Source organism: Zonotrichia albicollis, chromosome 1 (assembly GCF_047830755.1).
Source record: "Zonotrichia albicollis isolate bZonAlb1 chromosome 1, bZonAlb1.hap1, whole genome shotgun sequence".
Lineage (NCBI taxonomy): Eukaryota > Metazoa > Chordata > Aves > Passeriformes > Passerellidae > Zonotrichia > Zonotrichia albicollis.
In genome coordinates this window covers 120,286,158-120,300,408 of record NC_133819.1, presented here as the reverse complement: position 1 = coordinate 120,300,408, position 14,251 = coordinate 120,286,158, and the positions used below count along the sequence as shown (strand labels likewise).

At 40.2% G+C, this 14,251-nt stretch overlaps 1 protein-coding gene across 4 annotated transcripts in view; it reads right to left on the bottom strand.

Moving 5' to 3' along the window:
* SGK3 (serum/glucocorticoid regulated kinase family member 3) overlaps positions 1 to 14,251 on the bottom strand; it is a 55,056-nt gene that overhangs the window by 17,648 nt on the left and 23,157 nt on the right. For 3 of the 4 annotated variants that reach the window (XM_005479351.4, XM_014264527.3, XM_026791651.2), the window contains exons 2-4: positions 8,015 to 8,220; positions 3,184 to 3,267; positions 1,210 to 1,282 (exon numbers count right to left, since the gene is read on the bottom strand). In XM_005479351.4, the coding sequence (XP_005479408.1) occupies positions 1,210 to 1,282; positions 3,184 to 3,267; positions 8,015 to 8,092 (235 nt within the window). In that variant the 5' untranslated portion in view covers positions 8,093 to 8,220. Of the gene's footprint in view, positions 1 to 1,209; positions 1,283 to 3,183; positions 3,268 to 8,014; positions 8,221 to 14,251 lie in introns of those variants that run through there. The other variant, XM_074551892.1, reaches the window with a different exon arrangement.

The following is a 14,251-nucleotide window of genomic DNA, read 5'->3' as shown; positions in this document are numbered from 1 at the left end:
AACTTCAGTTTCCTAAATTTGGCTCCAAGAAATCCACCTGCATATTTGCCTGTACAGCAAACCAGACTGCATGGCATTCTCTGGTCTTCACCAGCTCTGAGAATCCCAAGGTCAGAGAAAAGGAACCAAAACTAAACAAAAAGTCCCTGTAGACAAAATACATGTAGAACTTTTGGCAATCGTTTACATCTTTATCAGAAGAGAACATCAGAGCTTGGATACTCGTATTTGATTATTCTAATAAAAAATAAAAGAGCACTTCACATCAGGATCCAGATGATTAACTGCAACTGCCAAAAAACTAGGTTTGTTTGTCAGAACTTTAAAAAACCCAAACATACACATCCTAAGAGTTCAACAGTTTTGGATCAATTTGTTTCTCAGCAAAGGAGAAACTGAACAATTGAAACAGGTGGAGATGAACCTACAGTGTGACCACATCGGCAAGCAGGGGAAGGCAGGAGGGGTCCAAAGGGAAAAGCCTGAAGCGAAAATGGCTTGAATGAATTGTACAAACATACAGAGCAATGGCCTGGCCGTCCCATTTGCCCTTTTATTAATTCATCCGTGGTGCCACCCAGGCCACTTCAAGGGAATATTCAAGTGACTTTCATTTGTATTTCACTGTGTACAGAGCAAGTTAAATGGCCACCTATCACTGGTATCTGGAGCACAACACGTTCATATCAGACAAGCTTCCTGTTGTTGTTCCACTTATAGAAGTTCGTTTTCACCTGAACTGTACAAGGAAGCACATTTAGATACAGAGAGGTCAAAAGTCCTCAAAGATAAATCCTTGTGTTATTTCATTTTCCAGAGATGGCTGTGAGGCATGTAACACAAAGAAAGTTCAAAATGGACTACGCATAACGCTAAGGAAGAGTTTGAGGTTTGGCTTTTGCTTTTATAGGAGAGAGGTCACATGTGACAGTTCAGAATGAGAATCCTGAATACGGGAGGGCTGGGAGGAGCTGTAGCCTTCACTGCAAGAGAGGCACTGGGCGACCAAGCAATGCCTTGTTCACAATCACAAGGTAAAACACATACCCACGCTAGTTCCTGCTCTTGACTGAAGCATGACTAAACTTTGCTTTAGTCACTGTTTTGAGGACCGCTGCAAAACTCATCTAAGACAGCTTCTTGTAGGCTGGAATAGATCAATTTTCATATAAAGAAACTGACAAAATGAATAACAAGATGATGACATACCAGGATCAAAATTATCTCCAAATATTCTTTTAGCTGGAATCTTCAGGTTCATGGTGGGAAATTGCTTCTTTAGCTGAAAACAAAACACATAAAATTGGATTGTGCTTAGACATTAAAGTACCTAGAAATAATTGCACTTTGTTTGTTTTCTGATGAACAGGTTGAACACCTGATTATTAGTAATTCTGCTCCGCTGTGCCATTTCCTCTGCTCATACACAAGGGGAAAAAAACATACCCAGAACAATCTGTACTCAGTTTGTTTGCAATAGGCATAGCCTTTTAAATTCAAAGGCCATCTCATCTTCATTTTACAGACTACCAGAGCAACAGTGCAAAATTATTTGCCCCAGGTTATAAAACCAAATTTCAATGTTCTTTTTTTGTTTTTCTTACTTCCTCCATCAATTCTTTATCTCTTTTGGGTTTGTTTTTCTTTTATTTGCTTGCCTGCACAGTGCTCTATGCATGAGGCTTACGATGGGATACAGGGGATACAGGCATCTGGGTTTTGTCCAAATTACATTCTTTAAGCTTTAGAAATCACAGGTGGTCTATCCCTACATCAAAATTACAAGTAGATGAACAGTCTATTTTAGGATCCTGCACTTGATAATTCAATTAATATTTCACTTGATAAACTGACCAGAAGATCGTACACAACAACAGTGAATTGTATATTAAGAAAACCCCAAACCTGGCACTAATCAAGCCTCAACTACATTTACTTCACCTTCAAGTGCTCCAGAAGAACAATTTTACTCTCATCCTTTTTAAGAGAGTAGTTTTCTAATACAGTAGCTGGCAATTCTTCCCTTAGCAACACCACAATTTCTTTCAGTTAGCAGCACGAGTTCTTTTGGTGTATATATTGTACAAATTTCTGAAGAGAAACTGGAGTAAATGTCCTCCTGGTTATGCTTCCTCAGGACCACACCTCTGCCCATATTAGAGAGACGAGGGCTGAACAAACTTCAGCAGAGCAGGCCAATTCTAATGGCAAGAGAACACGGCAAAGGAACAGGATCACCAACACTCCCTCAGAAAGGAGGATTTTCTGTTTTCACATCCCTTACAGGTTTATCCCTGCAAGATGCAGGCAAAGCACAACACAGGGAATCCAGGGGCATTTCAGCTCAAACATTTCCAAGCTCACAGCCTGTGTTTGAAGACCACTGCCACATGCAAATCCATGCACAAGGAGGCAGGAGAGAGAAGGCCTGACTACCTCCCAGAGAGACAGTGGAAGGGAAGGCACAAATAAGCAGCTGGTAATATTTTAGTATGGGAATCAGAGGGGAATTATTTCCTCTTTTGTTAAAGCAAAAATTGTGGTCTCTAAACACAAAAAACTGGAGGAAAGTATGGGTACAGCACACATAACTCATACTCACATCTGAACAAGTATTTACCCCACTTGCCCACGACAGAAAAACCCTCTTCTAGCAACAAACACAAGAAATCCATATTTAGTTGCTGAAGGGGGCTATTTTTTTTTGGAACACTGACCACATTTTTTTGTGCAAAGAATCATACCTGCTCTGAAACTGCAGGTATGAAGTGCCATCAATGACTGACTACAAAATTTCCATTAAGAAACAAGGATTTGGTCACTGCTTTCAATACTTCAAAGAAAAACACTGGCTTAGGAGGAATGTATCTATCTAGCTGTTTTGTGGGGTTTTTTATCATGAACAAAAGCACATTTTATATGTTTTGACAACAACTAAGCTGGAAGTTTCATCGAGCTATGATGCCAAGGAACTATAAAAAACTGTGACAAATAAGTGGATTTTGAGTCCGAAATTCAAACAAACCCAAGTTTAAAAAACCCACTCCATCATCTTCTTTAATTAGACTCCTATGGTTATTAAATGTTGACTCAAACTCCTCAAGAGAGGATTAACTCAAACCATAACACTGCAAGTGTTACTCTGCTATTCTGGCATGATTTCATAGCTTGCTTTTTGCTTACCGTGTTGTAGAGTTTATCAAACTCCGCATACCGTCGAAAGACAAACCACTCATTTCTGCCAACAGAGACCAACACTTTGTAAACCTGGAGGAACAAGGACAGTGTTATTGCCCACAAAGCTTAGTAAAACTTCTCAGGTTTAATCTCCTGGTGAAAGTTAAGGGCAGGTTGTTAAATTTATTGTGTAAATGCACTTATCAAACCATGTATTTCTTATAGCTAAGTCACACAGATATCAACAGAAATGATTGGAAGAACAAGTAAAAGAATCTGGTACTTTGCAGAAAATTTTTTAAACACCAGGTAAGCGAAAACTAACACCAAAACTGATTTAGTGGAGTTTCATAAATCAGTTAATATCCAAAAAGAGCACCTGACCATCAGATAGTCTGTTAAAATTTAATATTAAATTTGTTAACAACTCAATAATTCATAATGAAGATGAATACTAAAGAAGCAAAGCATTTAAAATTACCAAAGACTGCCTTCACCAAAACCTAAAGAGAAAGTACATATGGAAGGTATGAAGATAACTGTTCATTTGAACACCTTGAACACAGAAGAATCCTGGCTGATGGCACAATTGTTCAGGGAGGAAGAAGTGGTGCTGTGGCTGAAATACAGCCTGTTTAACATAATACACAGCACTGTGATGAAGGGGGGTATAGCTGGAACCCACTGCACACTTCAGGCCTTTCAAAGGCCATGCCACAGACAGACTGTCAGTCCCTGGATTCATGAACCTGGCTGGCAGCTGTGTGTCCAGCAGGCTTCTCCTGTCTCTCAGACAATAGCTGTCTTCACTTCTCTACTTTCTTGTACTTCCAGAAGGAGCTCAGCTATTCCTTCAGGGAGGAGGATGGGCAGAGCAAGGAAATGAGTGCAGAGCGCTGCTAATTCCCAGTGCAGACTACCGGACCAATGCCCCAGCCTCCCTCCTGCCCTGCAGCAGCACCTTGGCTCCCTCCCTAACTCCCACAGTGGAAGTGGCAGCCACCACCATCAGCTCCTCAGCCTGAGGGCTGCAGTCAGGCTCTGCTAACTGCTCACATCAGCTGTTCTCAGTTCCTGGCCCTGGGGAGCACAGGAAGCTGAATGGAAGCATCCAGCAGAATGCTGATGAGACTTTCTAAGAAAACCCACTTTGCCTCATGCTGCTAAACAAGTATTAGCACAAAACCAACCCACTCCCCCTCTAGAGCCTCCCTATGCTGTAGGCAGCAAAAGATTCAGCTGCAAAACTTGAGCACTGTCCTCGTGAACTGGGTCACTTACACAGCAATCAAATCCTGCCAGCAGTGTTCAATCACAAAACACCTCTGCTCCCCATGACTGCAGGGCACATCAATGCCAACACACTGAGCAGAGGGCCAAGGTAGCTGGGCAGAAGCACAGAGAGCAGAGTGCACAGGCAAGCAGAACTCAGGATACGAGATGATATCCACCTCCTTGGCAACCGCTAAATTTAAACAGTTTTGTTCTCAGAGTAGCTACAGAACAATGACACAATCAACATTTTTTACACAAGAGAGCATAGAAAAACCTGTATGAGGTCATCCAGTTCACACAACAAAGCTCTTGCATGCCCCAACCGAGGAACAGCTTCAAGTCCAACAGTAATGGGCACACTGAGTGGTAAGAAAACACACAATATCCACTAAGAATCTGATAAAAAACTAAAACCATGACATGTCAGGGCTGTCTTACTACTCTCAGCTATGGTGTAATGATTAGAGGGATGTGCAATGCTTATTTGTAGAAAGGTGGGGAGGAGGAATGTAGACTTACTTAGATAATAACCTTTTCAAGTCTAATTCTTCCTAATCCAAATTTGGTCTTAGAAAACTCCTTAAACATAGATATGATGCATCACAACTCATAGTATGTGGGTAAAAACCACAAAGCTTTGAGAAAAATAAAAAGGAAGAAAAATGAACAGAATTCCTAAAAACATCACCATAAAATGTCTTCCTAGATACAGACAGGACAGGATCCAGCTATTTCTGGATGCAGTAGAATTTCTTCATAAAAGAAGTCACTGAAATTAAAAGCCTTCAACTCTGTTTGTGTAGCTCTTGCTCCTGGATTAAATGCTTGATTTTTATTAAACTAAGAAATAATAAAAAGGTAGGCTGTTTTCCAATTTTGACAGAGCAATCATTGAGAAAGTAAGGAAACTATTTATTGTCAACAAATAAAAAAAAAAAAAAAAAAACAACTCCCAATTTCCACAGGGCTGGGGATTAATATTATACATCACAGGTCTGAGACAAAGTTTTCAGATTTAATCAGACAAACAGCATCCTTGAAAGAGATTTTTTAATAAGCCTGTATATGATCTGGGTGTAAAGGGAGATGAGAACAGGTCAGAAGAGAAAATTAAGCCTCAGACATCAAACAGCATAGGGATAAAAGTGAGAAACCCAAAACAAAGCTATTTGTCAAAACAGGCAAAAGAATGACCTAATATGCAGCAAGGACAGAAAGCAATTAATATAGGCTAGATATGGTCCAAAACAAGGAAATACTTTACTCCTTTTATGGAGAAAGTGAATGCTGAATCTTCTGAAAAATGAGGATCAGCCTCTATGGATTTACACAGAGGCTGTTGCCATGCATTAAATGGGAGCAAAAAAGTTTCCCTGCCAGAACCCAAAAATTGCAAACATATAATCATTTGAAAAAAGAAAAAAAAAAGTAGTAGTAAATATATCACAAGTATGCAGTATTTCACAAAACCAAATAAAATATTCAATAAAAGATCATGAAAATGATCAGGAGGTATGAGAATTTCACTTCCAGAGACAAAACTGAAAAGCTCCTTTAATTATCAGAATGATGCCTGCTCAGAGACATGATTGTTTTTAAAAATGCTTTTTCAGAGTGTGATGGGAAAAAGCAGAGCTAGCAAAAGCTAAGTTGCACATACTTGTCTTGTTTCCATGCCAGCATAAAGTGAGCCATTGAAAGGTTTGAGCTGAAAATCAGTTTCTGTTCAGACCAGGAAGATTCCAGAAGAGTCTCAGAAGCAGCAGTGAAACACTCTGTGAGCAATGGTAAGGTGAAGACTATACAGCCACCTGAAATCTTTCCTAGCCTTTATCATTCTGACCTTTCTTCTCACCCCAAATGAAAACCCTTCTTACTGCTCTTTACAGAAATGGCACTGCTGTGGCTATCAGAAAGTCATACCTACCACAAATTTGCTATGAGCTGCTTCCCCCTGTATCCCTTTCTCGCTCCCTGCCAAAGTACTGATGGGATCCTGTCATTACAAACAGCTACAGCACAGGGGACACAGAAACAGCACTGACACATGCTGGAATTCACAGTTTCTACCATGAAGTTTAGTATGACCCTCACTTCTGTTACCAAATCCTAAAATATATGTGATAATATTCGAAAGCTTGGTTGTGAAAGCACTTCTTGTCAAGCTGCTAATTACTCCCTGGCACAGAAAGTAGAAGACAGCAGGACGAAGTGTACCTCTGCACAGTGTAATCTAGGCTGGATTCCTCTCCTCTCTCTGCCCCCCATTTCTGATGTTTCATACTCCTTTCTCAAGGGCACGCCCCAAGAAAGTGCCTGTACACTGCCCAGGCTGTCTCACAGACCTTCAGGTAAAATGACCTGGACACCACAGCATTAGTACATGCTCAATGTACCTCACTGGCAAATTTTAACTGCAGAACTGAGGCAACAAAACAGAACTGCTCTGCTCAAGATTAGACTTTCACAAAGGTTTTTCTGCTCACCTGAGTTTCACATGAATGCAGAGGTTTAATGAATTAGTAAAGTTCTCTTTTGTTTAAAGTTCCCTTTACTGGCACACTCCTTCCCCAGGCTACATCCTGACACACTTGCAGAATCAAAGAGCACTGTTCTACTGTTCTTCTCCAAAAAAAAGGAGGTGAAGAGGAGAAGGAGACAGCATAACTCCTAGTAAAACATTGTATTCTTGTATTCTTCAGCAACTCCATATTGTTTCCACAGTGTTTGCATTCCTCATCTGAAGAGTGACTAACTCACTCAATGAAAAAAAAAATCTTAGAGGAAGTTGCACAAGAACAACGAAACAGTTTGAGCCTTTTGAAAGAAGTATTTTGATCTTGTCATTTAGGGTTATTTAAAAGCCAAACAAAAATCCATATCACACTACTTTATTTTTCACTATGCAATGCAACGAATTCCCCACACAATAGGAAGACTTCACAACCAGAAAGTCAAACTAGAAGGTAAAGAAAGGAAGAGGCAGAGAAATGACAAGGAAATGGAACGGGATAGGAAAAAACTCATAAGCATTAGAATCAGAAACAGGAAGGAAGACAAAAAAAAGGTTTTGAAAAAAATTGATGGTTTATATTTTTTTTCATTTCACACCAAAAAAAAATTACAATAGTATAATAGGATATCTCAGAAAGAATGGATGTTCAAACAAACAAGCCCCCACAAAGAACCAAATTCAAACTTTATCCCTTTACAAAATAAATGTCTTCATAAAAATCATGTAGAATGCCAAAAATGGTTCCAGAATATTTCCCCTGTACTTGGATACTTAAATACTTTATACAAGCAAATGCAGCTATTTTGGGATAAAATCAGCAGAAAATTGTAAAGGCAAGCTCTTTATGCAGCAAGCAACACAGGTAAACACTGTAAAATATTCACAACTTTTCACACTGGCCTATGGCCACTGCTCACAAGAGCAAGGAAACTGATTTCCATAAACCTATTGAAAATAACACGAAGCTTAGCAGCAGAAAAGAAGAAAGCTGCTAGGCACCAATAGTCTATGCCTTGGCCCATAGTGCTTACTCTCCTACATACTTACAGTAAATCTCTTTTTCTTCTCTCTGTGTTCATCAGAGCTGGGAATGCTAACGCTTGGGCAGCTCTCTTTGAGATCCATTGTGTGCTTCTTGTGACAAATTCCTCACAGGACCCTGCTCTGGGTGTTGCAGTCAGGAGGTCTCGTCAACGGTACTGGTCCAACATCCGCAGCTTTTCTTGAGAAAATCTGAATTCCATCATGTTATCCTAAAGTGAACATAGAAGGAAAATTTAAGTACAGGAGCTCTTAACTTACATTGTTGAAAACCTGTGTGACAAGAACTTTTGCTGGCAGGAAATGCACATTAATATGTACATATAAAGCCACAATCATAGCTATTTTGTAAACTTTCATGCTTGTAGTTCTTTGTTGTTTCACTGAAATCACTCACATTCTCCAAAGACACAAGCGCATCCAAAAGCTCACTGAGCTGTGCAGACATACTGGAAACAGATTTGGGCCCACTGCAAAGAATACTTTGTAGGAACAAAGGGCATGAAGAAATGAAGATGACAACCTGGTATCAGACATCTGAGAAATGCCACCAACTTTTACATTCAGAACAATTTATTTCAATGCCAAAGGTCTTCAACTGCATGAATCTCTACCAGAGGGCACTTCAGATTTGTCAGAACATGCTGAGCGCATTTAAATGTCACTTCAGAGATGAAAGACGACATGAGGAAAACAAATTCTTCATGTGAGTTTTAGAGAGGGACACAGGCAGCATCATGTGTCTGTCTGAATATTTACCTTCTCTGTCCCTCCTTCCCCTTATCAGGCATACTTTGTGTTTGGCAGAACACATGGTGTAAGGTCATCCTTTCCCTTCAGTGGAACAGTTAAATTTCCTTGCAGAATGTGAGAAGGGCACAACACAAGAGACTAAGAATAAAGCCATCAAAAAGGCAGAAAGCTTAGTGTCAACTAGATGCCTCTTTACTCACAGAAGGACAGCCTTTTCCTCACCTGCCCTCCCTGAGAACTAGCACATTATTTACTGGACCCCACTGATAACATAAGGAGCTTCAGTAGCGCTTATAGCAGCCAAAATTAACATTGCATAGCTACACACCTCTGTTTGGGCCAGCACAGCACAGCCATCTGAGCTGCTTCACTGAATGCAGCACAGCTTTAGAGCAAGATGTGTCTGATCAACTCACAAACATGAGAGAAGTAGCTTAGAAAGAGCGAGACCTCATCTCTTCAAAATAGCCAGAGGAAAAAGGAGTGCCCAGTTCAACACTGACTCCCTATTTTCTTAAAACAGGGAAGTATAAAAGTAAACTCTATATTTCATATCATAAATTTCCAAAAAGCACAAACTAATCCCATGCAATTCTGCTATTAGAGAGACACCCATATTTATGTTGGCACAAAGGCCAAAGCTCCTGGAATCCAGTGAAAAGATTTGTTCTCGATACTCAACTAGTCTCAGTCAATCAACTCACTATTTTTCTTCCTCTCAAAAGCCAGATCATCAAACTTCATGTTGTTATTTCTCTTTTTGCCATTTAAAATGAAGTTAATTTTCAAAGACCTATCTGATGACTTGAACAAAAAGGAATGTTTACAACATTATAATCACAGCTAAGTGATAGATCATCCCATACTGCAAGATACTCAGAAACTTTTTTTTAGCTACAATTGCATTTACTTTGATTGTTCCCTACTTCACCAATTAGGTAATTACGGTGTTGAGCAGGGTTAAGCTTCTCCCCACCTTTATTTGACTAGAACACAGTTCATTCAACACAGTTACACAGACCATGGGTTTCAAATTGGTTTCTCTTTTCCTCTGGAAAGCTACTGTTAAAAGCTTTGTTGCAAGGCACACCTTCCACAATTTTATACCAGCATGAGATTAAGAGTGTTTTCCCACTGACACACACTAAAACTGAGCTGTAAAGGTTAACTGAGCTCTTCCCCATCATAATTGGTCCACTAAAACAGTCAACAGGCACCACTTCCAGTAAGTGCTTCACTAAGCTTAGACTTTACTAAGCACTTGTGTCAACCTTTATCTACTTCAGGTCCAGTATCAGGAACTGAGCATAAGCCCCTGTGTTTTATCTGTCTTACTGCTCATCACAGAAAAACAAGTAAAGCTTTAAAATGGATTAGGTGTTCCCTGATTAATATCACTCACTGTCCTTCTCCTCTTGTAAACCAACGTTTGTTACAAAGGTTTCCAAGATGCCTGTACTCATGTTCACAATACAGTCTGTATTTCTCTCATCCCTTCAGTTTCTTATTTTTAGTGTCTGAGTTTTAAATGCCAGTACAGGAGCCGTATGGAATAAAGCTGTAGTCTTGGAAGACTGAGCTTTATTCCATATCTGAAGCTGAAAGACCTCTGAAAAACAAAAGGAGGAAGTGTCAACCAGATTAATTCAGGAAGAATTTATTCATCTTACTGGGGAGATGAAGAATAAATCATCTGAGAAACCAAAACTGTAATGTTCACATTTTGTTCTTTAAGCTGCCTGGAAGATCACTGGCTGTGATTATTTTCTTTCCCTGAGGCATCTCCTCTGAGCCGTGCCTGGGTCACCAACACTAAGCTGAACTGACAAACTTGGAAGAACTGCATTTTCACTCTGCCACTAAGCTCCAGTGGATCAGAGATTTCTTTCAATTTCTATTTGCCTTGAGCATGTCAGCTCTTGAGAGCTTCTTACATCTGAACTGTAGGTCTGACTACAGAAATAGGGACAGACTTGCCTTAATCTTTACCGTGCTGCAGTTAGGAACACAGCTGTGCTTTAAACAGCAGGTAAAATCACTAATGCTGTGATAACTACATGAAGTAATAATGGACAGAAAACAGTACAGACATTTTAACCCACAGTTTCAAAAGTGGAAATTGCAGAATTTTAAAGGATGCCAGGTACAAGTGGGTTTAACAGACACAGCCAGCAGAGAATCTCTACCTCTGGTTACAGCATTTCCTGCAACTAAAAACAAGCAGCCCCTCGGTTCAACTTTGATAACAGACCAAAGGGGAAGGAAACTTCAGAAAAACCCCATATCAAAGTAAGTCCCCTCAAATCAAACTTGGCCACCAGTGAAAGATGTAGATAATGTAGATAACCTGCAAGACAGATTAATGCTGAGACCAGTGTTGTCCAGAAATAGCTAAAACTTAACAAGGCTTACGGGGGCCTGGAACAGGAGAAAACACAAAAATGTTAGAGTAGATCAGAAGCCACCAGTCCTCCTGGCACAGTTTCAAGCCTATCAACAGCTACACTGTCCATTCTCTCCATGGATTTATACAAGCCAGCAGGATTTTCACTGTTTCCTGCAGGAAGCCACAACAACATCAATTTTCAGGCTGACCCTTGCCTGCAGTAAAGAAAGAGCATGGCAAGAGCAGAACCCTGACACCACAAGAGCATACACAAATCTACTACACCCACAAATGAATGCCTGACTATAAAATACTCAGTACAGCTTCCTCATAGCTGCATGCTAGAGGCAAATACAACATAGTTTAGCAGCGTGTGGCATCCTCCTTTTACTGTACTAGAAAAGGTTTCTGAAGTTTAATCAGACTGTTTTATTCTGGACTGAAACATTTTCTCCTCTTTTTAAAATGGTAATGGCCTAAAGATGGTAGCACTACAACCAAAAATTTTCTGGGTGCTTATGCTTCAACCTCTGCCTAGAATGTCCAAGGCTAGATCAGGTAATTGTGTACTCATCTGGTGCCTCTCCAGCTGCTGCCACATCGCCTTAAATACCTCTAAGGCCAGGGCAAATCACACTCACTCTGAGTAAGACAAGGGAAGCAGGGACAAGAACAGAAAAAACCCCCAGGTGACTCTCCCTGCAAGCACGTTTGGAGGCATCACCAGGATCCATATCCATTGGAACAGCATATAGGCACTTTCCTATACACCAATCATCTGCCCTGAAGGACTTAGTTTGGGACTGAACCATCATTAAACCAGCTGCTGAAAATCTCACCTGTGATTCCAATTACAGAAGGAGCCTGCATTTAAAGAGACTGAAAGCAGGGCACAGGAGGCACTCCTATCATTCACTATTAACACTACCCTATTTTTTCTAACTTTAGAAAAAGTATCACTTTTGGCATGCTTTTCATCACTTCCTCAGTCTTCTCCACAAATGCACTGATAATGGCTCAACATATCACTGGGCCTTACACAATCTTGTAGAAAACCCAGAAAGTCAACTTTTTCTCAACTTCTCTATGGAGAAATAGCGTCCCATTCTTGTTACCAGACAGCAGCTGACACACAGGAAATGGGAGACAAGATATTCAGAATCCAGTGCAACAGAAATACAGGATGAGGCACTGTATGTGAAGTCAAGGGGTTCATAAAAAGCCAAAGGCAAAACACAGATTGCTAATCTCTAAAGAGAAAGGGATGGCCAGAAGCTGTTCAATAATAAGGTTCTGGAGAAAATAGGTTTCATTCACAAAAATACATCCTTTTAAATATCACATTACATACAATTTTTAATACAGTAACACTAGACATCATGGTAGACCTCTAGCAAGACTTCACCTATATTAAAAAACAGAGCACTAACCAAAATACTCTAGTCAGTCCTTGGCTTAACTCCACAATCCTTTCTAGAGTATAATTTGAGAGAGTTGAGAACTGAGCCACTACTATAAAGGAAAAAGCTCCCTGTTTACACATCCACCCACTACCTAGCAGTTTTAAAAATTTCTAGTAGCACCACTCCTCTGCAGCAACATGGGCAAAGTCCAATTCAACTGAATCTTTCTAGTTACAGAAAAGGACTGCAAATAAAGTGAAAATGCAACCAAAGGAATGAAATAAGTAATTACCCTCTTTTTGTCTCTATCAAATTTCCTTTGGAGAAGTCAGGCCAACATTACCTTCCCATGACTGTACTGCACCCAAGAACATCCTTTCTGCCCCACTTCCCAAAAGAAGCTCCAGTAAATTACTCTTAACTGGCCTATAACAAGATTCGTGGCTTGGATTAGACCTATTTGCATTCATATTTATTACATGACAGAACACAGGTTCTCTGCTGTGGTAAGCAAACCCTGAGTAATAAAACAGGTCTTAAGAACAAATACTGCCAGCAAGAGGCAGTTGTCTTTTAATCCTGAACACATCTCCATAGTAATTCCATTCTCCAGTAATTCCATTTAGCCTGTGTCCATAGTACCCACAAGGATCACTGTGTCTCAGATGGTACAACTTCCACAAACAACAGAGTATACTAAAAATATCCAGTTTGTATTACACTTGCTACCTGCATATTTCTTGGTGGGCTTTCTCAGTCTGCCTATACACCAGGTCCAATTAAATTTTAAATGTAGATGCCTAAGGACAGCACAGCTCAGGAGCTGCAGCAACAGCACCATAAACAACTTTGAAGAGCTCTTAGAGACAGCTGACAGCAGCCACCTGCAACATAGTCAGCTCTACATAAGAGGGCAGTCAGACTTCAGTAAACACCAGGCAAACAATCCAGCCTCATTTTACCCCTCTGGATGAAAATGAAATGAGAGAACACCACACTTCAATTCCAGATTTACTGGACACATTCTTACACTCTTCTTCTTCAACAGAAGTCACCAACGGCTCTCCCTCAGTTTCACTACATAAATACAGAATTCCAATCTGTTTAAGAGGGATGTTACTGCTAACACATGGAACATCGAGAGAGTTCCAGGGTTTTATGTACTGTAATCAGCAAAAGGTAAAATCCATATAACAGAATATAGCTGGATAATAATATAATGGAATATGCAAATCCAAGTTACAGGCCACAATCCAGAAATCACTTTTGAAGTCTGGGCTTTACAGAATTGATGGCTGCCTAGAACCATAAAGGTGTTGGATAATGAAAAGGCAACAAATTAAACACTGGAAATGTAAGAAGCAAGCAGGAGAAAGACCCTTTAGCACTAGACAAACTGCCCATCCAGTTCATCACCAGGTGATTCATCGTGTTACATCAGTGCAGCCACAGCAAGTATTCTACATCCATTCTTCAGGAGAGTTTACAGACTCCCACAGGTGAGAGCATGCACTGAACTCTCACATATTTCTGGGCTGCACAGAGAATGAGAAGGCTGAGTTCATAAGGATTCACAGATTAGTGGCTTATGTACAGAAAACAGAATTTAGTGCGACGGCATCAGATGTGGTGAGGCTGTAATTTACATCACAGGTGGGAATTCGAGGCTGGAAAGCAATTTTAACACATTATGTTGTTATT